General features: G+C 39.6%; 1 protein-coding gene across 1 annotated transcript; it reads left to right on the top strand.

The window, feature by feature from the left end:
* Nucleotides 1–16817: 16817 nt before the first annotated feature.
* LOC133131402 (POU domain, class 4, transcription factor 2-like) lies at nt 16818–18245 on the top strand. Its single transcript, XM_061246752.1, has 2 exons — nt 16818–17024; nt 17316–18245. The coding sequence occupies exons 1-2, from the start codon at nt 16818–16820 to the stop codon at nt 18243–18245; spliced, it is 1137 nt and encodes a 378-aa protein (XP_061102736.1).
* The last annotated feature ends 5902 nt before the right edge of the window (nt 18246–24147 follow it).

Raw genomic sequence — 24147 nt, 5'->3', positions numbered from 1 at the left:
ACAATCATCCTGGGCCTTTCTTCTCCTGAGGCTCATTTTAAAGAAGGCAACTAGCACTGCCTTGACAGGAGGCTCTTCCACCTGAGGCATTCCGGGTGGATGCTGCATGCGTCTGGGTGGGCTGGGCCTCTTTCAGGCGATACTCTGATAGTGTTTGAGTACACTGTCAATTACAGGTAGAGGAAAGGAAAAACAATAGCTCTTATAGTCAGTGCTGTGACACTCTTTTACTGTAGCTAATGAGGTTTTAATGTTCGAAGAGACCATTTGAACTGAAAATTGTGGTACAGTTTTGTCTTCATGCCCAGATAGCAAACTCATTGCAAAGCATGGAACTGTATTAAGCCATGTAGTGTACTGTTGCTTTTCTCACCAGTTTCAAGCAAGATATCAGCAAACTAGAATCCATTCTTAAAAACACAAATAATTCAGTCTCAGTTCACTGTCAGCAAACTTATGGATGCATATTTACAGTATTGTCAGATGGACATGCCTTGGACACAGATAAGAGGTGGGACCAATTATACTTACATGATTTGATGACTTATTGATTTGTAGTTCAGGTTAGTGCGCAAGTACAGTACCCAGCCCACACAACTGTGCATTCACATTCACTGTTACTATATGTGGACCTAAACCCCACCCCAGTAATGTCAATTACTCCTTAATAAATACTCATTTCCTAGAATCCATAGGTATTGCTAAATAAATGCATGTTTTGCTCCAAGGTCTTGGCACACAATGGCGCAGCAAGCACATCCTCTAAGTGTGGCCTCTCTCTTCTTACCGAATGATCTTTTGGCCTTTCAATCATGAAGCATATTATTCCTCTGTCAGAGCGAAGCTGGGCCTAATGGCAATGGAGGCCAGCTGGGAGAGAGAGGGGGCAGCAGGCTGATGCATTAACATAATAATCACAATTCACTCCCATAGGCCCTTAGGCCAGACAGCATGCTAGGTAGGCCCCCTGTCGGGTCCTCCCAGAGAGCCGCCTCATCACTGCCTGTCAGCACGTGGCCCGCACTGCTTGCCACACAGTGTGAGGCTCTTACAGAACTCACAGTGGTGCAGTGGAGTAAAATAAAACAGCAAAAAGCAGTAGTTTTTATTTTAGAGAGCTTCAAACATGGTTTAAGTGAGAAAAAAAAAGAGTTTTTGTTGCCCATAGTTCTGCTTTTTCCATTATTTTTATTTCTATGATATTTATTATGTTGATATCAGCATAATAGCTAGGAAAAGAGGTCTGGATAGCACGTTTACTCTATGATAAGATTAAGCTCATATGAATCTAATAAATATAGAAAAAAGGCTATAGTATAACAAAACAATCAGCTCCATGAGAAGCTTTAGGTGAATATTGAGTGCGTTATTGCCTGGCGCCCGCCCGTAGGTGGCAGCAAATAAATGCATTAAACATGCAGATTTGGTCAAGAGGTTCAGCTGTTTTTTCAGCTGTTTGTAGGGCGGTTTGAGTATTTCAAAGACTACTGATCTCCTGAGATTTTCACAAAAAACATCAAATCCATTTCCAAAAATGAAAGCAATAAAAATTATGAGGCTTTTTTTCATTTTAATTCATTTTAGAGGTCAATTTTCCTGATTCGTTTTAATTTTATTTTCCCTTTACAATAATGGTCTGTTTCTTCCCACAGTTCAAAGGAACACCTTCTTGGATACCTGCCACATGCTGCAGTGCACTATGGAGACAGCAGATAGGCTGGTACCCATGGAAGCAATTTCCAGGTTGTCTTTTGGCTTTTACAGAAGTTAACCTGCAGAAAGACAGAAGACTTGAATAAGACTACGAAGTGAAAACTCTCTGGGCTTCCCCCCATTCCCACAGGCGCAGCGAGAAGCATTCACAGCATGCACAAGGCCCAAAATCCCCTCTCTTCCTGGTGGTCCACTGCTGCGACTGGTGAGTGCTTGTCTGTGCACACATGATCATGCCTCCCTGAGTCACAACCCAGACACATTGCCTGTCACAACAGCAGTAGGAAGGCACTTCACCAGAAGATAAGCTGTCTATGTAACCAATAACTTTCTTAAGGAAAACCCCACAAAGACACCAGTGATATGGAGCTATATTGTTCATGGTCATCTGTGTTAAATCACTGATGGAGAGATACAGGATACGGACAAAGAACTGACAAAGCTGACACTGACATACTGACAAAAATACACAAAATTAATTTGTAATGAAGTCTATCAGTAATTCATTGTGGTCCAGTCCTTCTTCCAGTTCAAGTGCAGGTTCTTCAATTTGGCTTCACACCTGTTATAACAGGGATAATGGAAAGCTTATGACAGAAAGAAGGTGCCATGCTCAAAGATAAAATAGCACCACTCAGCATTTCAACCACCAACCTCCTGCTTATGTGCATCATCCACCAAACAATACTAGGAGACTTAATTAAATACAAGTATGTGCTCATTAATTATTAATAGAATTTATATTTTGAGAGGAAAGACTGGTTTGTCCCTTACAAATACCAGATGTGACCAACTACCACATCTGAACACCCAACACGTGAGGAGTACACATGGGAACTATACTGTAAATGTATTTCCACTTACGGTGTTAGATGAGAGCAGGAAAAGGTGTCCTATGCTATCACAATTTGAAATTGTAGTTCACGTTTTAAAAAGTCAGCAACATGTGAAAATGTGGACATGGAAAATGTACTTGTATTTTTTATACTATTTTAATACAAACCCTTCATAGAAATATAAAACCCCCATGACATCACTTTGATGACTTGAGAAATCAGGTTGCAAAGCTTCTGTGAAGTTGTGTTACTGAGACGGTCAGTCTTTAATGCTGTTGCGTCATTCGTATTAAATGACAACCGGTGAGAAAGCAGACCACTCAGAGGGGATACGATCCTTTTCCCAGTGTAATTAAAAAAGACCATAAGACATTATGGGCACTGAAGATGAACCAGAACATATCCAGGTGATGTCTGTGAATATTACAGTTTTTAGAGGTTCCTCTAGTCACCATCCTGAGGTTATAGATACAGTACATTTATTTGCCTGGATGGAGATCATCACTATATCCAGGAGAGCTTACTGTTCTTTGCTCGCTCTATCTATTGATGACACACAGTGCACACATATGCAGACTGCTGCACAAGCACACAAGCTTATGAATTATTCATCTGACTTTCTGATGCTGGAGGAGTCCTACAGTGCTCTTACCTCAACATTTCTGTCCTGTGAGTTCCCTCCATCCCACAGTTTTTACATTGTTAAAAATCAGATCCCTGGATCGCAGTTCAAAACACAGAAGCATGCTTAAAAGGCAATCATGTTTTTTTTTCCAAACTCCCAGCTGTGTCAGACAGGAAGCTTCATTGTAGTTCATGTGTAATGCCACAGGTTCTGTGCTGCCAACGAAATATTTCATTATAATAAATGCAAGGTACTATTTTTTTTGTGTATGCCCTGGCTTTTTTTTACACGTGTCTTTATTTAGCAATACCCATGGATTCTAGGAAGCACTGTATTTTTGAAAAGTTCCAGCTTGTTTTCAAATGCCATACATTATATAGACTTAGCCATGACCCTAAATTAGTTCAATCAAATTTGTCGGGGATACATCAAATTGGATCGTTTCCGAGTCAACAAAAGGTAGACAGAATTTTAGTGTTAACACAAAGCTTTCCAGCCAGTCTATGTATAATTGGTGATAGGAACCTTTCTGCAATGTGTCCCACTTGCCTCCAACATTTGTGTCACCTGCATACCTGTATAGATGTGATGTGTGAATGTTTCTTCTGACCTAGTAAAAATACATTAAGAAACATTTATTTTCATAGAAAAATATAAATACATTATTCATCCATTGATTACATGTGAGGAATTTTGGTCAAAAGACCAAAAGGTTTTCTCTATGCGAGTGAAGAGGAGTAAAGACAGTGGCAAACATGTGAGACTGTCAACAGGAGACAGCCATAATGTATACATCACCCCTTCCTGAAAACACCAAAGAACCTACACAAACATGCACGGTATGTGAAAGAGCTCCCAGATTTAGACATAAATAACCATGAAGTGAGGATTTCTAATGATAATGAATGCTTTTTTCAATCATACCTCCATAATGCAACGCACTCTGTACTTAATAATTAATAGATGATTGACTGAATATTTTAGTTATGGAATGCACACAATCTATAAATTGCATACCATTAAACAATGGCTTCAATGTACACTACACCACACTGTGAATTCCAAATATGCATGAGACACAGAGAGATGAAATGTGCCATGCTTCTTCATAAGGATATAGAAAGAGCAAATGTTTTCCCAAAGCCAAGTCCCTCACTGTTCTTACCTTCTTATTTCATTATTTAAACGTGTACTTCAGAAGAGGAGGTCTACTGTAAATATGTGTGTGTTAAACAGAATACCATGATAAAATTACTAGACTGAGTTTGGAGTGGACAATATTGCATACTGTAGTGGAAAACTATACTTCCCCAAATCAGTATGAATTAGAAAGTGCACAGTGTAACATTAAATGTAAATATCATCTCGGGAATATATATTTTTCCTGCCTCTAGAACCACATTTCCCACTTATACAACTAACTACAACCAATGTATAGCTGGTAATGAATAATGAGCATGATGGATATCGACTGACATGTCATTATTAGACAAAATTGCTACTTTCTGCTTGTAATTTGTAAATCTATTAGGAATTGAATATTATTAAACAGCTTCTATGTCCATATTGTTCAATAACTGATCTTTTTACTGAACATAAAAGTAAAACTCCAGTTGGATAATTGTGGGGATGGCTGGCCACATCCTCACCGAGCCAGCCACCGAGATATCCTCTAACTTTGAGCTGCCCTGACTTCTGCTTCCACCTACCAAACTTGGAGTGATTTTATGCCAAAAGAAAGAGTTCATTAGAAATACAAATTCTCCCAGATTGATAGTAATGGGAACCGTAGAATAAGCAACACATATTTTGTGGCCAGGAGTAATTCTCAGGTAGCTTTGATCTGCCTCTCTCCGCGGGCACCGCGGCGCTCCGCTGCCTGGCTGCTGGGAGATCGCCAGAACCAGACATCTGGCTGCTTTGTTCTCATTGGCTGATCCCGTCCCTGGAGAGCACTCTGGTGACACCAGGCGCAGAGAGTGCCCTGGCAGGGATGTGAGAGGCATATTTGGAGTAGATTTCAGATCCAAAATGGTCCTCGGGTCTCTACAGGGAGCATGCTTCCTCCTGGGAGTTTCCTGACCCGCTGATACTGATCGGAGACCCAGGCGAGCCCACCACGCAGCTCAGAGCCAGGGACCAAAGGCTTCTCAGAATCACTCCACATATATCTCTGAGGTCAAAAAGATAAACATCTGTTATTGCCCTAGAGCCAGCTGCATTTACATATTATATATTTCAAATGTAAATAATATGTACATATATATGTATACAACATATACTGTATTGTGTTAATATATATTTATGTATGTTAATTATTATTAATTTTATTTTTATGAATTAGTTTATTTTTATGTTTAATGAAAATAATCACTTTTATGCGTCACTGTGAGATATGCGTATATCATTTGTGAAGACCTAATGCCATGTTTTTCATACAATAATGCAGCTTCCCTACATCTTGCTCTCTCAGTTACCCTGTAATGCTGTGAGGCTGGACTTTGAATGTTTCTCTGTGAGGGGGAGCCGGCTGTCCCCTCCTGTGGCGGTTTAAGGGTTAAGAGACCGCCACAGCCTAAGCCAGAGACAAAAGCCAGCGTACAACACGCTGAACGGTACAGTCAGACCGTTGATTGAAGCATTGTCTTCTCTCCCTTTCAGCGTTTCCATTCTGAATAGAAAGCTCCAGCGGCCCATAAATATTACATAAAGTGGAGATGCAATGCAGGAATTAATGAGGAGTGTGTGAAGGAGCAGAGTATTGGCCAGGTCCCTGTGGGCATGCTCAGTGAACACCGTGCTATGGCAGTGACCCGCCCCCTCCGGATCATAGTGTCACCTGGTCCAGGAAGGGGCCTGCTGCTTCGCTGGCCACCCCTCCATGCCCACTTTGCTCCAGATGTCCACTGCTAACCACCATCCAGCCTGCAGACAACCTCCAGCTGCAACCGCAGGCTAGCAGCATCAGGAGCAGGAAGTGTGCTCCCAGTGCAGTGGCTTCAGGCGTAGCCGTGACAGACTTAGACATTTAATAGTCAGTCCTTTCAGAAGTATTCTGCACTCGCTGCTCTGTTTCCCAGAACATTTACACCATGCTGGATGATGTTTCTATTTCCATGGTAAGTGGAAATGAAACCCGGTTGAAGAAAAAGCCCAGGATTTTTCATATGGGGCATGTGCAATCACTGGAATGTAACATGCAGATTTAAGTTAGTAAAATCAGTGTGTAGTTCAAAGAGCATCTGTGCTAAATAAATAAATACAAATCACTAGTCAGATGGCATCCAATTACTGCAGATTATTATGTTACCGTCCTTACTAACAGACAATGTAGCATGTATCATTGCACAAGGAGATGCAGAAATTGCTGGATTTTGAATAATTACATTTTAAAATGGCAGAAACATTCATCTGCAGGCTCCTCCCTATTATACAGTATGTTTTTGAATTAAGCAGTTGGACTGTTCAACTGCTCTCTCCTATGTACAATCTAAAAGCAAACAGCTGAAAAAAGGTAATGGACTGTGTTTATAGTGCTTTCCTTTCATCTTTGGGAATTTGAACTATCTGCGTATGAATATGAAGCTAACCTTTTATTTCATAATCTGTCTGACAAGATATTGAGGTCAAGGCTGGATATCTCATTGTCAAGGCTGCTCAAATCTGTTAAAATAGACTTTGTTCTCTACTGTATGAGCAGCATCAAAGGGATGTTTGATGCTTGGTGGCAGGTGATTTTAAGTGAATGCATACCACTGTGTTACTATGAGTCAGAGATAGGCAACAAGGGCCATATCTGTTTGCGGTGTTCATGCCAACGTCTGGCCTTAATGACTAAATTAACTTCACTATATGACATTTCAGCTACATTTCTTGATAAGCGAATGGATGACAACTGAAGTTTCCTACATAAAACATTTTACACCACATTGGACGTTTTACTGTAATCCAATCTACGAGTGAACCAGTGTCAGTGTACAGTATATATAGCCAATACAGCCAATTGACTGATTTGGTAATTGGCGGAAACGAAAACTTGAATTCACACTGCCCCTCCACGACCGGAATTGCCAACCTCTGCTACCGTGGTTTGGTCAGGCTGTGGATTGGGGAGGGCTGTGGATTGGGGAGGGCTATGCTGGTTGTCTTTTCAGTACAATGCGAGGAGTGAGAGTGGAGGGAGTGTGTGGGGGTTAGCGATGGGTGCACCTGACACCTGTCATCCCAGCGCACTCACCTCTTCGGGAAGATCGGGGACACGGCTGGCTCTGCATCGCTCCCGGTGAAACGGGAACGCGTTTGAAGATCATTAACATTTTCAGGCCCTGTCTTCAAGGCTCTGCCCCACCTGCTGAAGTCAACCTTTGATCACACGGATGAGTTTCTGTCAATAGCGGGAGTGCACTGCATTAATTATACAGTGATACACACAAAGTCAGCGGGTAAAAAACGCCATGGCCTACGTTGACGTAAGAGAGTGACCGTGGGATAAAATAAAATAAACATGGGCCACAAGTATTTGACAGAATACTAAATAAACCTCAATGTCAACCATTGCACTGAACTGTCTATTTAAATGATCAAGAAAATATTTTGGCAACCTAGCTCATTTAGCAAGTAAGACGATTGCCTCATTTGACGTGAAACTGGCTCTGGATACATGAATTTTCTTGAACTCACTCACAATGATGCTTAATTTAATCATATAATTATGATTTGATATACTTGTAGGCAATAGTAGCAGATGGCCAAAGCGCTCATTCAAAAGATTATATCAGTATTAGTATGAAAGGAGTATATCCTGCATTTTCCATGTCAAAGAGCAGCACTCACTATTTAAACACATAGGCAGGGAAAGCTTTCACTGAATGGAGAAATGCAAAATCTAGGAGCAATCACATTTAATGATTGTGACACCAGTAGAGGGTGGCACAATGGTCTAATGGCATTGTTGACTCACAGCAAGAAGGCCCTGGGTTCCAATCTGTGTAGTATGGTCTACCCATGTCCAATTCATACAGACTCTGGGTACTCTGGTTTCCTCCCACAGTCCAAAGACATGCAGGTAAGATTCATCGGAGAGTCTAAATTGCCCATAGGTATGAGTGTGTGAGTGAATGGTGTGTCTTCCCTACATGTATTCCTGCCTCCAGCTCCAATGCATGCTGGGATATGATCAACCTCTGGCCATGACCCTGACCAGGAATAAGTGTGTTAGATAATGGATGGATGGATGGGTGTATCTTTGAGGGTCTGTTCCCTAAGCTTTAAGGCACCTGTAATTATAATGGATGTCCCTTGCTCCTGAAGTGGGATCACGTTGAAGCAGGTAGCCTTCCATGCAAGTAAAACTTAGTAGGAGTAGGAACACACATGCAACAGGAGCCCTGTTCTAACAATGTCTTTGGCACATGAACAACAGCCCTGTACTCGAGTGGAGTCAGCAAAGACACAGTACTGGGACAAAATTCCACTCAAAGTGTATTGTAAGCAAAGAGTTACATAATAATATGGTCTGATCAGGTGGATTTCATTATAGGTAAGTGAGGCTATGTGCTAGATTGCTTTTAAGACAGCATCTAATGAATGTGTTAGTAATACATATTCTGCTAATCTGAGGCCAGCAGATAAAGCAGAAGACCCCTGTAAAGCCTGCAGATGTGGGGTAACAGATCAATCTTTTGAAGATATCTGATCTGCATTTACAAATGTCAGGGTTGGTCTGTTTTAGTTATAAATTATAAATTGTTCAGTGATTATGCGTCAAGCACTTTCATGTATTGTTGAGATTCGGTTAATGGTATAAAATAACAAATCTAATATGATGTTTCTTTTTGAAGTAAAAATTCCTTAAAATGGTAGAATAGAAATGTGCTTACTTAAAAATTTCAGTTAGAATGTGAAATTCACAGTACAAATGGTTAGCTAGTTGTTTGAAAATATAATGCAATGGTGTTATAAGACATCCACCCTGTTCCCCATCTCATCAATTACAACTGCATTCCTTTGCAATACATGCAATGTACATTCAATTTACTTTATAAGAAGTTATACAACACACTGCATGTGTGATTGGCCAACATGCTTTCCTTGAGTGCTGATAAACAGCAATAACATCACTCATCAGCCATTGGTTTCAATCTGCTATGTAATGTCATGTTAACTTCCTCTTGCTATGTATCATTTTTATGACTACAGCACAATGCCCATAACCTTTCTGGGATCACCCACTCCTCCAAAGCCTTTTTCAAATTTGTATTTTTTCCTCCAAATATATTTTACTTGCCTTTAAGTCCCACAAGCAGAAGTATACATTTAGCAACAGAATTCCATTTGTCAGGTTTCCACCCACTTCTGGATTCTGTGTAAATCTTCTTGGATTACTTTAACATTTTAAAAAACGGTTAGCTAGGTAGGCAACACACGTTTATGAGACTCATTGCTATGCAGCGTACTACACTGCCTAGACCTCTGATAAATGAGTCCCTCACTGTGACTAACTCCCCACTCTGGGAAGAGTACGGCCACCTGGGTGCCCAAACTGCAATGGCAGCACATAAACTATCCAATCTATCCATATACGTTATTTGGTTGTGATATTGTATAATTTGCCAATCGCCATGAAGAGATCTCATGCCATCAAAAAACAACGCCGTACAAGTTTGAGATGTTGTTTTATTGTGTGATGGGAAGGGTTTTCTGCAGAATGTGCGGGCGTGTGCACAATGTGCAGCATTGTGTGAGCGTGGTAGCGGATTCAGGGGAGAAGAGAGGGATCATTAGGGGTGATGAGCACAGGGCTGGGAGCGGTGACAGGGTGACAGGAGAGAGCTATTTAATTTGTAAGATCAGACGGTGACAACCTCCATCAGAGGGGAGCTGAATCCTTTTCATTTGCATGGAAGAGGAAAGCAGGTCAATTAGCATCAAACATTAGACAACGGATGACAAGCCCCATACATTATCACACGGGACAGTCAAGCTAATGAGAAAGGAAGCAGAGATATCACACCACATCGGACAGAACTCTGGAGCTATCTTCTATCACTAATAACTGGTAAAGCATCTGGTGTGCACGTACCTTACTGTCAGGTACCATGCGATCATTTATCAATACAATAACTGCATACAGTGCAAAAGGTTGCATTAATCTAAATTGGATAATTAAATTGATGTGATACAAAATACATTTTTCATGCAGCCTAACATTAAATTATCAATTAATTAATTAACATGACATGATTTAGACTCAAAGCAAAAGAACCAGAAAGCTTGATATCTTTATAATATATTTAAAAAATATATGTAATCATTTAAATTTCATTTAGCACAGCCTTTCTGGCTGCATTACTATATCCTCTTGAAGCAGCTTTTTAACCATGCCCACTCAGAGCAACAGTTTATGTGGTCTGCAGTACTGTGCAAAAGTCTGAAAAACAAAAACAGATTTTTGCATAGTACAGCTACCTTTTTAATAGCCTACTTGAGAGTTTGGATCAGGGGTGAAGTCATAGAGACTGAGACACAGAGACATGGTAGCTTCTTCTTAACAGCCTAAACCAAGAAGAAGTCAGGGGTTGCAATATCAATAGAGAGACTATTCCCCCCCACAGACCATTATTTGATTTGCTGACAGGAGCATTGGGCTTTTTGATATTGATTTTGAGAACCTAAAGGAATGTGACATCATTATAAGGATTGACCTTATAATCATCCAGCGCCCTGCAGCCTGTGTGAGCAGCACAGCCTCCATTGGTCCTAATGTCTCCCTGAAGGACATGGCAGGCAGTCTATTGTCTGGAAAATTGGTGTGAGTTATTTGTTTTGCCGACCTCATATCTCACCTTAGTTTCTGTCAGTCCTGTCATCATGCAGTTGCTTGCTTCCCAGGCTGCACCATATTTGACTAGGTTGCATATCCAGGGAAGTGAGTGAGCCCTATTATCCACATTGTAAGCCCATCCTGGTCAATATTGCTGAGACACTGTTATGATCTGACGCTGCTGCACTTCAGGCCTCACAGTGGTGGTGGTGGTAGTGGTATGTTGGTAGTAAGTGGTAATTTCAAATTAGGAATATCATATATCACACTTAAATCATAATCTTAACATGGAGTTTGCACGCATTTTCCTTGTTCATACAGGTTTACTCCCGGTACTCCGGTTTCCAAACTGGAGACACTGGCCTCAGAACTGCAATTGGTCCCTGGGTGCTGCACTGTGGCTGCCCACTGCTCCTAAGCAGCTAGGATGGGTCAAATGCAGACGACAAATTACCCTGTGTGGTTTGATAAAGTATATCTCATCTTGCTGCTGTCCATAGTGTTGTAAACGCAGGTTAAAAAAATGCTGTCCTTGGTGCTGCAGTGCCAGAAAAAACTCTCCATACTCTGAAAGAACAAAATGAGGATGCATTCTTTGACACTGCCTATGGTTCTACAGCACCTCTAAAGGAAACATGTTTATGTGCATAAGCTCTCATATCTGCAATGCTGTTAAAATGAACATGGTCCATGTTTCTTTCCCACCATGAAAAAGCTCAGTGCTGCATGGGAGAAGCACAAACACAGACAGTATGAAAGTAACGGATAAAGAACCTTCATTCACTTGGTATTCAAAGAAGAAACCCTTTAGATGATGAAGGACATTGGGTTCAACTCATAAAGAGCAGATGGAGATTATGTACTAAGAGACCCTATTATTTCATGTCATTACTGCATTAAACAGGTGGTCCTATCCAGAGTAGCCTACACAGATCTCATCTTTACATGCAGTACATGAATATAGCACTTTTAATGAAGTCATTCGAGTTAAGTATCTTGTGGAAGGGTACAGCAGTGCCCTAACTGAGAGTCAAACGCACAACCTTTGTATTAGACACCCATTCCCTGGCCGTCGTCCTGCACTGCTGCCCTATTATGATACCTTCTGAACAGTGTCTTGGGACAGTGCAACAACAGTGGAAAAACCCAGGAGGTGAGATGACTGTTTTTTTTGTTTTGTATTAAGTCGGCAAACTTTATGTCAAGTTATATCAAGTACATTAATTGAATAAGAGGAGGAGTTAATTGGAGCTTTAAGATGTGAGATCACAAACATGTGACTAGTATGTTCTTAACTGAACATTCCAATGCTGATGTAACTACCACTACTGGTATTTGAAAGCAATGGAGTTCTAAGAACACGTATTTAGAATTTAGAAAAACGCGCCAAAACCTACTGTTCACAGAGTTAAATGTGTTTACGAAGGATGTAATGCCTGCAGTCTTTAAACCTGTGCCTGCTGTTACACGTGGCATGGTCCATGATGTGTCATAGACTGCTGATGCTGAGTAAAGGTGCCAGTATATAGCAGGCTGTGCAGACAGAGTGCAGATAGAAGCCTGCTTTTTTTCTACACGGATGAGCTCTCACTGTGTTCTGAAAGCTACCGTAGTTACCTTGTTCCTGGCACAAAGGGCTGTATCGTAATAAAATTCTGTCTCTAGTGGGATCGCAGTATAATTGGGATTGTTAATGCAGTAGGCTTATGTCTTTGTCAAAAGTGGACATGCGCACACAGACTCGCATGTACAAGCATTCAATCCTCTGTCCCACACTTACTATTCCCTTACTTTACCATGCACGCTTACTGCTGTTTATTTGTCTCTGTCTCCATCTCTCTTTTCTCTCTCTCTTTCTCTTCCTTGCTCTCTCACACCCATGCACACACAAGCACGCACACACCTTAATTCTGTTATGAATAAAATAATAAAAACTGGCAAACAACAAATCGACATGAAATGATCCTATGCTTGTCGAAATATTGCTAAAAGCTATTTTATATTCAGAAATATTCAGACAACCTGTGTTTCGAACAGACATAAATGGATCTATGAAATGTAGGGGACATTTTAGAAGGAATAAAACAACAATATTTGAAGCATTTACTGCTCTTAACTGGATGTGTGTACACATCCATGCAAGGCAAAACAGTTGGATGGATGTTTATCTTTTCAGTTATATTAGGCTTAAACATGTTTTCTTGTGTATTTTACTTGTACTTGTACTTTTACAGTACTATCTTTTGATTTTATGTTCAAATAAATCATACATTAACTCATTTAATGCTTGTGCTTCTCATTTTCTGGTGGGTTCTTTTCTGTTGAGCTGTGGTATGTCAATATTTTGGTCAAGAACTACAGGCAAGAAAAATGCTAAGTAGGATGTTCTGCAATGCCTGAACACATAGCCGGTGTGGTAATTAGACATTACCCCTCTCAAGACAAAAGAAATACACTTAGAAATTCAATTAAGTATGCCTGAGGGCACTAAAGGCACACACTTCATTGGAAATGCTAATGAAACCATTCTCCTTAAGATCCACTTCCATCATTTTGTCATTAACAGGAAAGACTGAAAAAAATGTATCCCAGATGATGACGATCAATAGCATTTGTTTAAAAACCCAGCTCCGCCAGGCAAACCTTTGTGAAGATTTTTCACCTGCTACATCCAAGGGAACAGCAATTTGGTACACATGGGGATACAAAGACAATCCCGCAATCTGTTGAATGCAACATTTTAAGTAATTTGCTTTTGTGGCCATGAGTAATTTCTATTCTTTATATTATATTTTCTATATATTATGAATAGAATACTGTGATTATTATTTATAAGATTATAGCTATGTATTGAGTGTGTGTGTCTGTCTAAAATTAGAAAATTGTTATACAAGTACGATACAGCTGCAGTTAACTGTGAATGTCACGGTCTGAACAATAGCCTTGGCCTTCACAGTGATTGATCTGGGTTGAAATGTATAGACCATGTGACAAAGAGCATGTGACAAACCATTGAAATATAAACAACCCTATGGTGGGAACAAGTACAGTGTGATGTGAGATCATTTTTACACTTTAAGAGAAGTACCGTCATCATCCACTGTACCACAGCGTATCTACCCAGCACATTAGAAACACCACTGCTGCAACCCATTTTACTCAAAAGGCAACAATTTAGTAAGTTAGTAACCCTTCATTTTCAACTCCCCATCCCCTGATTTATATTCAGATACTCATTGCGGTGTTAAGCGAAAATGTGTCCTACGACGAGGCAACAATTATACTGTACATAGAATATTGCGGCCGTGGTTTAATACGATTATGTAGCATTCGTTTTCATTATGGGACCACATCTTACACAAACCCTCATACATATCATATTGAAAAAATATATACATAAAATGCTCCTAAAATGGAGTTGCTTGAGATTGGGTAAATTGATTTATTTGACTTAAGATATACTTTTTGTTTCATTGTGTATGAAAATTTCATAAGCCGATTTAGAGGTGGTGAAATATAAATGATTCCGTTAAAGTTTAATCATAAATCAGTCTGTCGGTATATGTGAGGAGACACTGATTGCCCCTTGATATCTACTAACGGGTGCACGAGGGGTAGCTCCTGCGCACCGTCCCACGCGAGAGGTAAACCTTTCAGCAACCGGGTGGCGTTCACAATGTGATTGTGGTACATAGGCAACAGCTTTGTCGCTGCCGTGGGGGATATTGGCTGTCTTTGAGCATCAAAATAAAAAAACAATAGCAACAAAAGTCGTTAACAAAGAGTCATTATGCAGCCTATTGAGAGAAAATCCAAGATTCAGATGTGCATGAGGCAAATCACATTGTGCATGCTATCTTCCTACATGATATACAATATTGCATTATGCCTGAGTAACCATTACATCGCTTCATTGAAATTCACATATAGCCGATATTCACATATAGTGATAGATTTTATTAATGTTTGTGTTATCTCTGTGTCATTCATTTCATTTTATGTTTTATTAGCAGAACCATTTAGAAATGCTATCGATGCCAATTGTTTTTATCGCGTGAAATATTGGATAGGATAGTTGAATAACAGAATACTGAAATGGCTTCGTGTTCATGTACAGAAAATAAGCTATGTTAACATGTATAGATTGCATTTTTGATGCCCGAAAAATTGATTTTTTAAAAACATATAATTACAGCCTACCTTTGCCAAATGGTGAACAGTTTATAGTTTGTATTTGTGCGTCACACACTTATATATAAAAGCACAACGAAATGATCACCCTTTCGTTTGAATCTCAGCAAAACAACTCTAATTTCAGGATGATCGTAAGATGTGTGTTATGTTATGGATATGGACTATATTGTCCATAAGGACCGCCTTTAATCAACAGTTTATACTAATTACCCGTCCAAAGGATTCGAACAGATTAAACAAATTAGATAACCCTTGTTAATTAGAATATGATTAAAGGTTTTTAATTATATCACTGATGAAGTACTCTAATTAGTGAGAAGATATGATAATAGCCCGTTGCGACAAGTGTATAATTGTATTGGGTTTGCAATCAAATCCTAAATACTTTAAAAAACCCACTTTCCGTTGTCATTAATAAAATATTTCCCATAATAAGCCCCGTCTATAAGTTTTAGCACTGCCGTGCGATGTGTTTCTTCAACAGTTATGACAATAAATTCGTCAATGTGAATTAGGCATATAAATAAGAAAAGTTAAGGAACGACTTATTAAGAAGCTAATTCTCTTGTGTATAAATGTTACTCTACTTGTTCCAATCCACTTTTGCTGGATAAACGAATTAAACTTAAACCTAAACTTAAAGCTTAAAAAAAAAAAAAATTCTTTCAGTATATGACAGAATATATATATATGTCACACAGTATGGTTCGTTTGCCTATTTTTCTAGGTTCCAAATAATTTAATATGAAGCCAAGCACAATGCTGTTTTTAGCCATCTGAAATGAATGCCTTGTCGAGCAATGCCCATGCGCAGAGTCCCCAGCGGCGCTGAGGCTAATGAAGAATAATAAATCATTTAAGGTTTTCAGGTAGTAGACCATAGCAGAGAGAGAGAGAGAGAGAGAGAGAGAGAGAGAGAGAGAGAGAGAGAGAGAGAGAGAGAGAGAGAGAGAGAGAGAGAGAGAGAGAGAGAGAGAGAGAGAGAGAGAGAGAGAGAGAGAGAGAGTAGTCTGTCCTTCGCCTCAGAGAAGAGGCAGATCGAGTCCCAGCAGCATTGAACATAGTCGAAGTGTAGAGATAGTCGCCACTTATCTCTTAATTAAATTCATTGTTGAACCGGAAACAACAGAAGAAGGTCAAAGAGCATTGCTATTTACAAAACAGTTTTGGGAAATTTGAATGAAGAAGAAAGAAATAAATAGCATTTGTATCATTGGCTGTCGGCATCTTTGAGGACGAAATAACTAAACAAATGACAAAGAAAAATAAAAGAATAGGAATCGGGAAAAAAATCTGAAAAGCAATAGGGCAGGAGGCGGGCGTTTATTTTGAGGAGTGACGTGCTACAGTCACAGAGAGGAACCTGAAGCGCGTGGCGTGTGCTACTTGCGACATCAATCCAGCTAGACGGCAGCTTCACTTGGAGTCCCCAGACCTGTGGGGTAATAGTTGATGTGCTGCAGAGAGACAAGACACATTGTTTTTTTTTTCTCTTTGATTCCGTCGCGCAGCAGTTATAAGAAACTGACTCGAGACTTGAGGAGGCAACCGGGGCTCGAGCTGCTATCGAAGAGGCGGAGTCTTAACCTGTTAAAAAGAACTTGCTTCAACTCAGTCGTCTGCAAATATGATGATGATGTCTCTGAACAGCAAGCAGGCATTCGCTATGCCCCATACCAGCTTGCCCGAGCCCAAGTATTCCAGTTTGCATTCGTCTTCTTCTACTTTGACTTCGAATGCGCCTTCGTCTTGCTCTTCTTCTCGACACAGTAGTACCATCAGCAGCGGTAGCGGTTCAGAGACGATGCGCCGACCCTGTCTCCCAGCCCCGCCGGTACGTATTCTGCATAATCACCGCTTAAAGGCACATTTTGACAGCCCACTTTTTTGCTTGATGTTTTTTTCATATCTGCACAGCAAATCACACCACCTTCATTTCCAGCCAACTTATGTATTCAGCCGGGTTTGCCTTTCGTATTAATTTTTATGACCTGGGATGTTGCATGTGTCTTGTTTTCTGTGTTCTTTTATAGGGTTTTTTTACATTCTGGAAATGTTTTAATCCAAAGAGTGGAGGGGGAATTCCCTGCTGACAGTAATGTGTGCATTCTATTTGCAATTGCAGAGCAATATATTCGGAGGACTGGATGAGAGTTTGTTGGCGCGTGCTGAAGCTCTAGCGGCGGTGGATATAGTTTCTCAGACCAAGAGCCACCACCACCCACCCCATCACAGTCCGTTTAAACCAGACGCTACTTACCACACCATGAACACTCTCCCCTGTACCTCTTCCTCATCCTCCTCCGTACCCATATCCCATCCTTCCGCTTTGGCGGGGCACCACCACCATCACCACCATCACCACCATCACCAGCCTCACCAAGCTCTGGAGGGGGATCTTCTCGACCACATCACGCCTGGCCTGGCTCTCGGGGCCATGGCAGGGCCAGACGGATCTGTTGTGTCCACGGCAGCGCACCCTGCACACATGGCAGGCATGAACCACATGCACCAGGCGGCCCTCAACATGGCCCATGCCCACGGGCTGCCCACACACATGGGCTGCATGAGCGATGTGGACGCTGATCCCAGGGACTTGGAAGCCTTCGCTGAAAGGTTTAAGCAGAGACGGATCAAACTTGGGGTAACCCAGGCGGATGTAGGGTCAGCCTTGGCCAACCTGAAGATTCCAGGGGTCGGCTCCCTCAGTCAAAGTACCATCTGTCGATTCGAGTCCCTCACGCTCTCACACAATAACATGATCGCTTTGAAGCCGATCCTACAGGCGTGGCTGGAAGAGGCAGAGAAGTCGCACAGGGAGAAACTGAACAAACCAGAGCTTTTCAACGGGACAGAGAAGAAGAGGAAGCGTACTTCCATAGCGGCCCCAGAAAAGCGGTCTTTAGAAGCTTACTTCGCCATTCAGCCGCGTCCTTCCTCGGAGAAAATAGCAGCGATCGCTGAAAAACTGGACCTGAAAAAGAATGTGGTGCGGGTCTGGTTCTGTAATCAGCGGCAGAAACAAAAAAGAATGAAATACTCTGCTTGCGTCTAGTTTGACCACTGACGCTATAAGAACAATGAACGTTCATAGACCCATAAACTGTTAAGAGACTATTTGTATGATATTTCTTATCCCACACTTTTTCAATCATCATTGAATTGTACATTGAAGCAGAATTATTCACTGTATTCAAAGTGGCTGAAAATGAAAACACTATCACGTCTTTGCCCAGAAAGGATGTGGAATAATTTAAAGGATCGTTTGACTGAACAAGTAAGAATATTTCATTTTCCCCGCTTACCATTCTTGACAGTTTTTTTAAGAAGAACTTGTTATGCTGAAATTACGTGCAAAATATTGTTTATGCCTTTTGATTTCATATATTGGTATAATTGATTGAAGATAACAGTATCGATTTAATATATTGGAATGGATTTGATATCACGTAGCCTAGTATAAAGCGAGTATAATGCACTTAAAATCGAATAGATTTTATTTCACTTCAAAGCAGGCCAGCTCTATTATAGATGTGACCCTGCTGAGTGCATCTGTTTATATATATATACATATAACAGTGCAATATTTCCGTACCTACGTTATGGTGCAGTCTGGTGTTTTTGGGCCAACCAACGCGTCTGACACGGAGGCTTCATCGTAGACTAGTCACTGGAAGCGATTATTAGATCACTGCCAAACAGCCCCTTGTAAATTATTAATTTAAAAGTCCCTTACTTAATTTCGTGTTCGTTATGATTAATTCCACCTCTCACATTTAAAATGTGTTGACAGGTGCGGAGATAAAGGATAATTTTATTCATATATTTGGAAAAGACGTGATATAACATTCATCAGTTTTGGGGAATTTTAAACACTAGGAATCTTTCATAGGGCACAGGACTTAATCAGAGTTGAGCCAACAGGCTTGTGTAGCCAAATCAGATTTTTATTGGTCGCAATACTTCTGCACTACAGCGTGGGTTTCATGCTTATAAACTATTTATTGTGTGAGGTAATGTTTACTTCATTACATATTTATCGGGATTCCCTCCTGGTTTGTCTGAGAGAAATCAAATTCAAGACACAAGTAAAACGCGTGTTCTTCTCGAAGGGGTAATAATTTCTAAAATATGTCAAATTATTTTCTCTTTCTCAAAGCGTATGAAATGGCACAATCGAGATATATATGAGATAGTCTTCTCTTTTAAAATTTATTTTTATGTGTTTTCTGGAATGAATTTGTATAAATACCAGCGTATCATCATCAAGTCGTTGCTTGTTAAATCACTTTGTTTATTAATGTTTTCTTAATGAAAAAATAACACTTTTCAAGGAAGTATAGTTGTATAATGTAAATATTTCATCAGAACCACGACATGCACACAGATATATTAGTACAGGTTTTGCTATATTGCTGTTTTAGCAGAGATAAATTGATGAATTACTTTATGTAATTTGTTTTTTTTTCATTTTCGTTACTTGATAAATGAATTTATTAATTTATGACATTCATGTATCTTTTAAGTTATTTGATTATTGAATTGCTATATGTGTTCCATTAAAAAGCGTTTAAACGTTTTAACGTTTTATTGGAATTCAGTTTTCAATGAGTTGAATAATTTATGAAGGCCTAACCATTATTATCATAATAATTATGATTATTATTATGTGTATTATTATTCTTATTACAAATAAGTGCAATAGCGTGATATTATCTGAACATATTCGTTATTGAGACCAACTGGTTAAGATGATCATGAGGCAATATTGAAATTTAGCAGAAATTCTATCGGCCTATACTTACCGATAGACAGTTGAATTGTTTTAATTGCCAAATTTGCAACGTATTTAAAGAAAACATGAATTGAGAGGAAATACTCTATGGACTACAATGATATGCTTCACGTTCATACCTTCTTTGACCTTCTTAAAGATGTCAAAATCGGGATTGAACCTCTCAAATTGTGATTAAGAGTTGTATAGACGTGAGAGGGACACTCTGGACTATTTTGCTACTCGTGCCAGCCTACAGTGTACCTGAGACCAAATGCTAATATTCTATTATAGTCTAATCATTGAGTCTATAGAGATCTAGATACGTCCCTCGAGGGTTTCTTTACCAGCTGTCAAAACCCAGAAAAACACTAAGGCTGCCAAACCTGGCCGTCTTTACTTAGAACACAGAGCCAACCTTTCTCATTTCAACATCAAAATGGACATAATTTTGTGAATGAAAATTCTCTCGAGTATCCATGTCCACATACCCACATTTGACTATCTAGGCACAATGTTAAAAATCAGTTCAGCACCATGGATAGCTACCGGCGATTGTGCGAGTAGCGCTTCGAACTGGAGCCTCTGGAGCTCTTCGAACTGGAGCCTCCATCCATCCATCCATCCATTATCTGAACCCGCTTATCCTGAACAGGGTCGCAGGGGGGCTGGGCTGGAGCCTCTGGTTTACATAATATAATGGTTATAAAATGTATTTCATTTGTTTCGTTATATCATATGAATCATACAAGATGCATACAGTAGTGACAAACAAAAGTTCAGGCCATATCATAGTTGATGCCATATTTCATATATTTCACACCAAGTTAATTAGGAATGTCATCGAAATTGCACGAGAGTGATTCAAATGAAGATAGCAATATAATTAATTATATCAACATAGTCATATCATAATTATGAATCTTTTTATTTATTAAGTATAATAGCGGTTAACATAAAATATCAGCAAGTGACATGAAGCTACATATAATAAACTTGTTCAGCTTCTAAGTAAACAAGGGTGGCCTGTAGCGTAGTGGTTAAGGTACATGACACACAAGGTTGGTGGTTCGATCCCCGGTGTAGCCACAATAAGATCCGCCCAGGCGTTGGGCCCTTCAGCAAGGCCCTTAACCCTGCATTGCTCCAGGGGAGGATTGTCTCCTGCTTTGTCTAATCAACTGTACGTCGCTCTGGATAAGAGTGTCTGCCAAAATGCCATTAATGTAATGTAATGTAAAGTAGACATGTCTAGTATTCAATCTATAAATTGTTGTCGCTAATCAATTCACAAAGTTGATTGTGAATTCATTCATATATAAAAGACACAAAAAGGTAAAGGCATCCATTACACCATGTATGTCCTCTATATTGTCAGACAGACTAAAATGTACGTGTATGTTTTCGTCTTTTGTGTTTACCACGACAGTCCACCATACACTTTTCACACACAATGACGTCACTATATATGTATGGCAGTGTAAGTTTAAGATAAGAAAAACACATACCCCATGTATGGGGCTTTCGCGCGCGTATGTATGCATGTATGTACTGTACTGTATGTAAGTGTGTATGAATTATTATTATTATTATTATTATTATTATTATTATTATTATTATTACCACATAAAGCCACCAAGCCTCGGTAAAATTACTTTTTGGACACAAATATGTTTTCGCAGACAAGGTGCGAGGACTGTGTTTCTCCAGTTGTCTTTTATCACTCTGTGGAATTGGCCATTAGGCCTACATATTAAATATTATAAAAAGTATTCATTAAAACGTCCTCTCGGTGAATGAAATAATTTCTGCACATCTTCTGAAAGAGCCATTCACTCCAGAGTTAACGCTAATTTCATCAAATTGCTAATTACACAACGAATTATGAAAACTAGATAATTGCTATGCGTAAGTAAGTAACCATTAGTTATCTCTTAATTACTGTCGGTCAGGGAGAGCTGAAATGTGAAATGCTCATCGGGAATTGGAATTAGCTCTACGCGTGGAGTCTGGTGACCTGACATCTCTACCCTGCACGAGGCGGTGTTATTTCCCTCCGGAAGATATTTCCTTTAAGTAGAGAATACCTATTTTGATTCGTTGGTAATACATTTGGCCTATCTATTAAATATATACAGGCCTAAATCCTACAAAACACTTTTTCCATCAAGGTAGCTGCCTTTGTATTTTGACTGAATTTTAATGAAAAAGAAAACATGAAATGTCGTTTAAATGTAATGTGAGCTCCAACACCAAAGCGTTCTTATGTTGGTTACAGGTTCCAAATAGTGATAGGACATATTGGTAGCAACGTAGGTAAAGAAAGGGCGAGCACTGTTTTCCTTTGTTATAATTAGGCCGTCTGTTTTATTTTTCTCTTTTCCCTGAACATTTTCCCCTTTCAGTGGGATTCTGATGAAAATTTAATGAAGCTAGGGACCGTCGGAGCTCCGCCGGGAGAACTGCGAATAGAATATTTTAACTGTACATTTACTCCAAGTGTCTGCCTTCAAAGACGTGACTGCTCTGAAATTAGAAGAACCACCGGCCAGAAACCGAACACGGGTCAGCCTTTATTTATCATGTTTATTATTATTATTATTATTATTATTATTATTATTATTATTATTATTATTATTATTATTATTATTGTATCGTCACAATATAGGCTATGCAATTTAACTGATAAAAATGTTTTCATTAACTGGAAAAAAAATATGTTTCTGTCTTTAATGTGTTCTATTTGAGTAAACTAATTATCACCAATGATTATGGAGTTTGCCCCCCAGAAACCAGTCAATGAAGTTTGGCTTGGAAAGAAGTGGCGGTCGATTTATTTCAGGTCAGTTATACAACGGTAAGTAGCCCATATTTAGTGTTTGCACATAGGCTTGTTTAATTTCTGTTAAATGGTTCTGTTACTAAAATACTTTGCACATAATATAACATATTACACAGAGACATAACAGGCATGCCCTCTTCTCCGTGCGCAAATACGTAGACAACGAGCTCACACGCATGCAAGCACGGACACGTGGGCGCGCAATCTTTTTTCAGATGATGACAATTGAGGTATAATTATAAACTCATGTCTGAGTATTTTGTAGTTTGGGACATTTAAATTCTATACAGTTCGGGTCTGTCTCAGAGAGCCTTGTGGCAGAATGCTACACACATAGCCTAGTGTGTGAATCAGCAAGAGGCTTTCTCGCAGAAGCAAACTTTCCTGTTAATAAAGTTTTGTGATCCTACATTTTACCAAATGCTATAGTATATGTATGCCTATGTTTTGAGCCCCTGGTCTCGCAGGGTAAATATTGCCAGATATGTAGCCTATGCTAAAATGTTACATCGGTAGGCTAAATGTGGAAAAACTTCCAGGATTGGACCCCTAGATGATCGATTGGTTGTTCTTTGCCTGTAGGTATATACTAACCGAGCATAGCCTATTCTTGGGACAGCATTGGCTCGTCTGTTAGATTGGGCTGTTGATTTAGGCTACTTGCACTAAATTGTAACAGATCATACAACCGTACAGCGCACGTTCTACAGAACTGCTCAAATAATATGGTTGTATTATTCTAAAAAGCTTTTCAGACTATTGGTGCCATTCAAGTTTTGTGAAATATACCATATTGAGAGTAAAAATAATGTTAATGGACATGACAGATCAGAATTGTATTCACACGTGACGAAACCCTTTAGCTACGCCTAATCGAAATCTATATCATCATATTGAACTTAAATAGGCTAGTTGACGTTTTAAAAACACATTTTTATATTCAAAAACTGTGTACAAGATTTAACACGCATTCACACTGTTGTATTTTAAATAATAAAATAAAATAACGTTTCTTTCAGTTTCACTGGTCAAACTAAGCAAACGATCCAGAACCACCGCAGAAGAAGCCTACTTCATGAGTTTGAAGCAGTGGGGACCAACCTGAGGAAATGCAATTCCACATTAGGGTGGTAATTTGACATGCACAGCCCCATACACAGCGTTGGGTGCCAAACGGCAGACTGAACTTTCAAAAATGACGTTTCCAGAAGCTTCCTATTGAAGGACGTATGGGATCGATTTAAATGTATTCGACAGTAAATCCAAAATGCCTTGGCAAGTAGCATAATAACTAGACTACTAAGACGAACAACCATTTTTCACATAATATAATATGCACCA

The sequence above is a fragment of the Conger conger genome, chromosome 6, assembly GCF_963514075.1.
Source record: "Conger conger chromosome 6, fConCon1.1, whole genome shotgun sequence".
NCBI classification, from domain to species: Eukaryota; Metazoa; Chordata; class Actinopteri; order Anguilliformes; family Congridae; genus Conger; species Conger conger.
The sequence above is the reverse complement of the archived record's forward strand: the minus strand, read 5'-3'. Positions and strand labels throughout refer to the sequence as shown.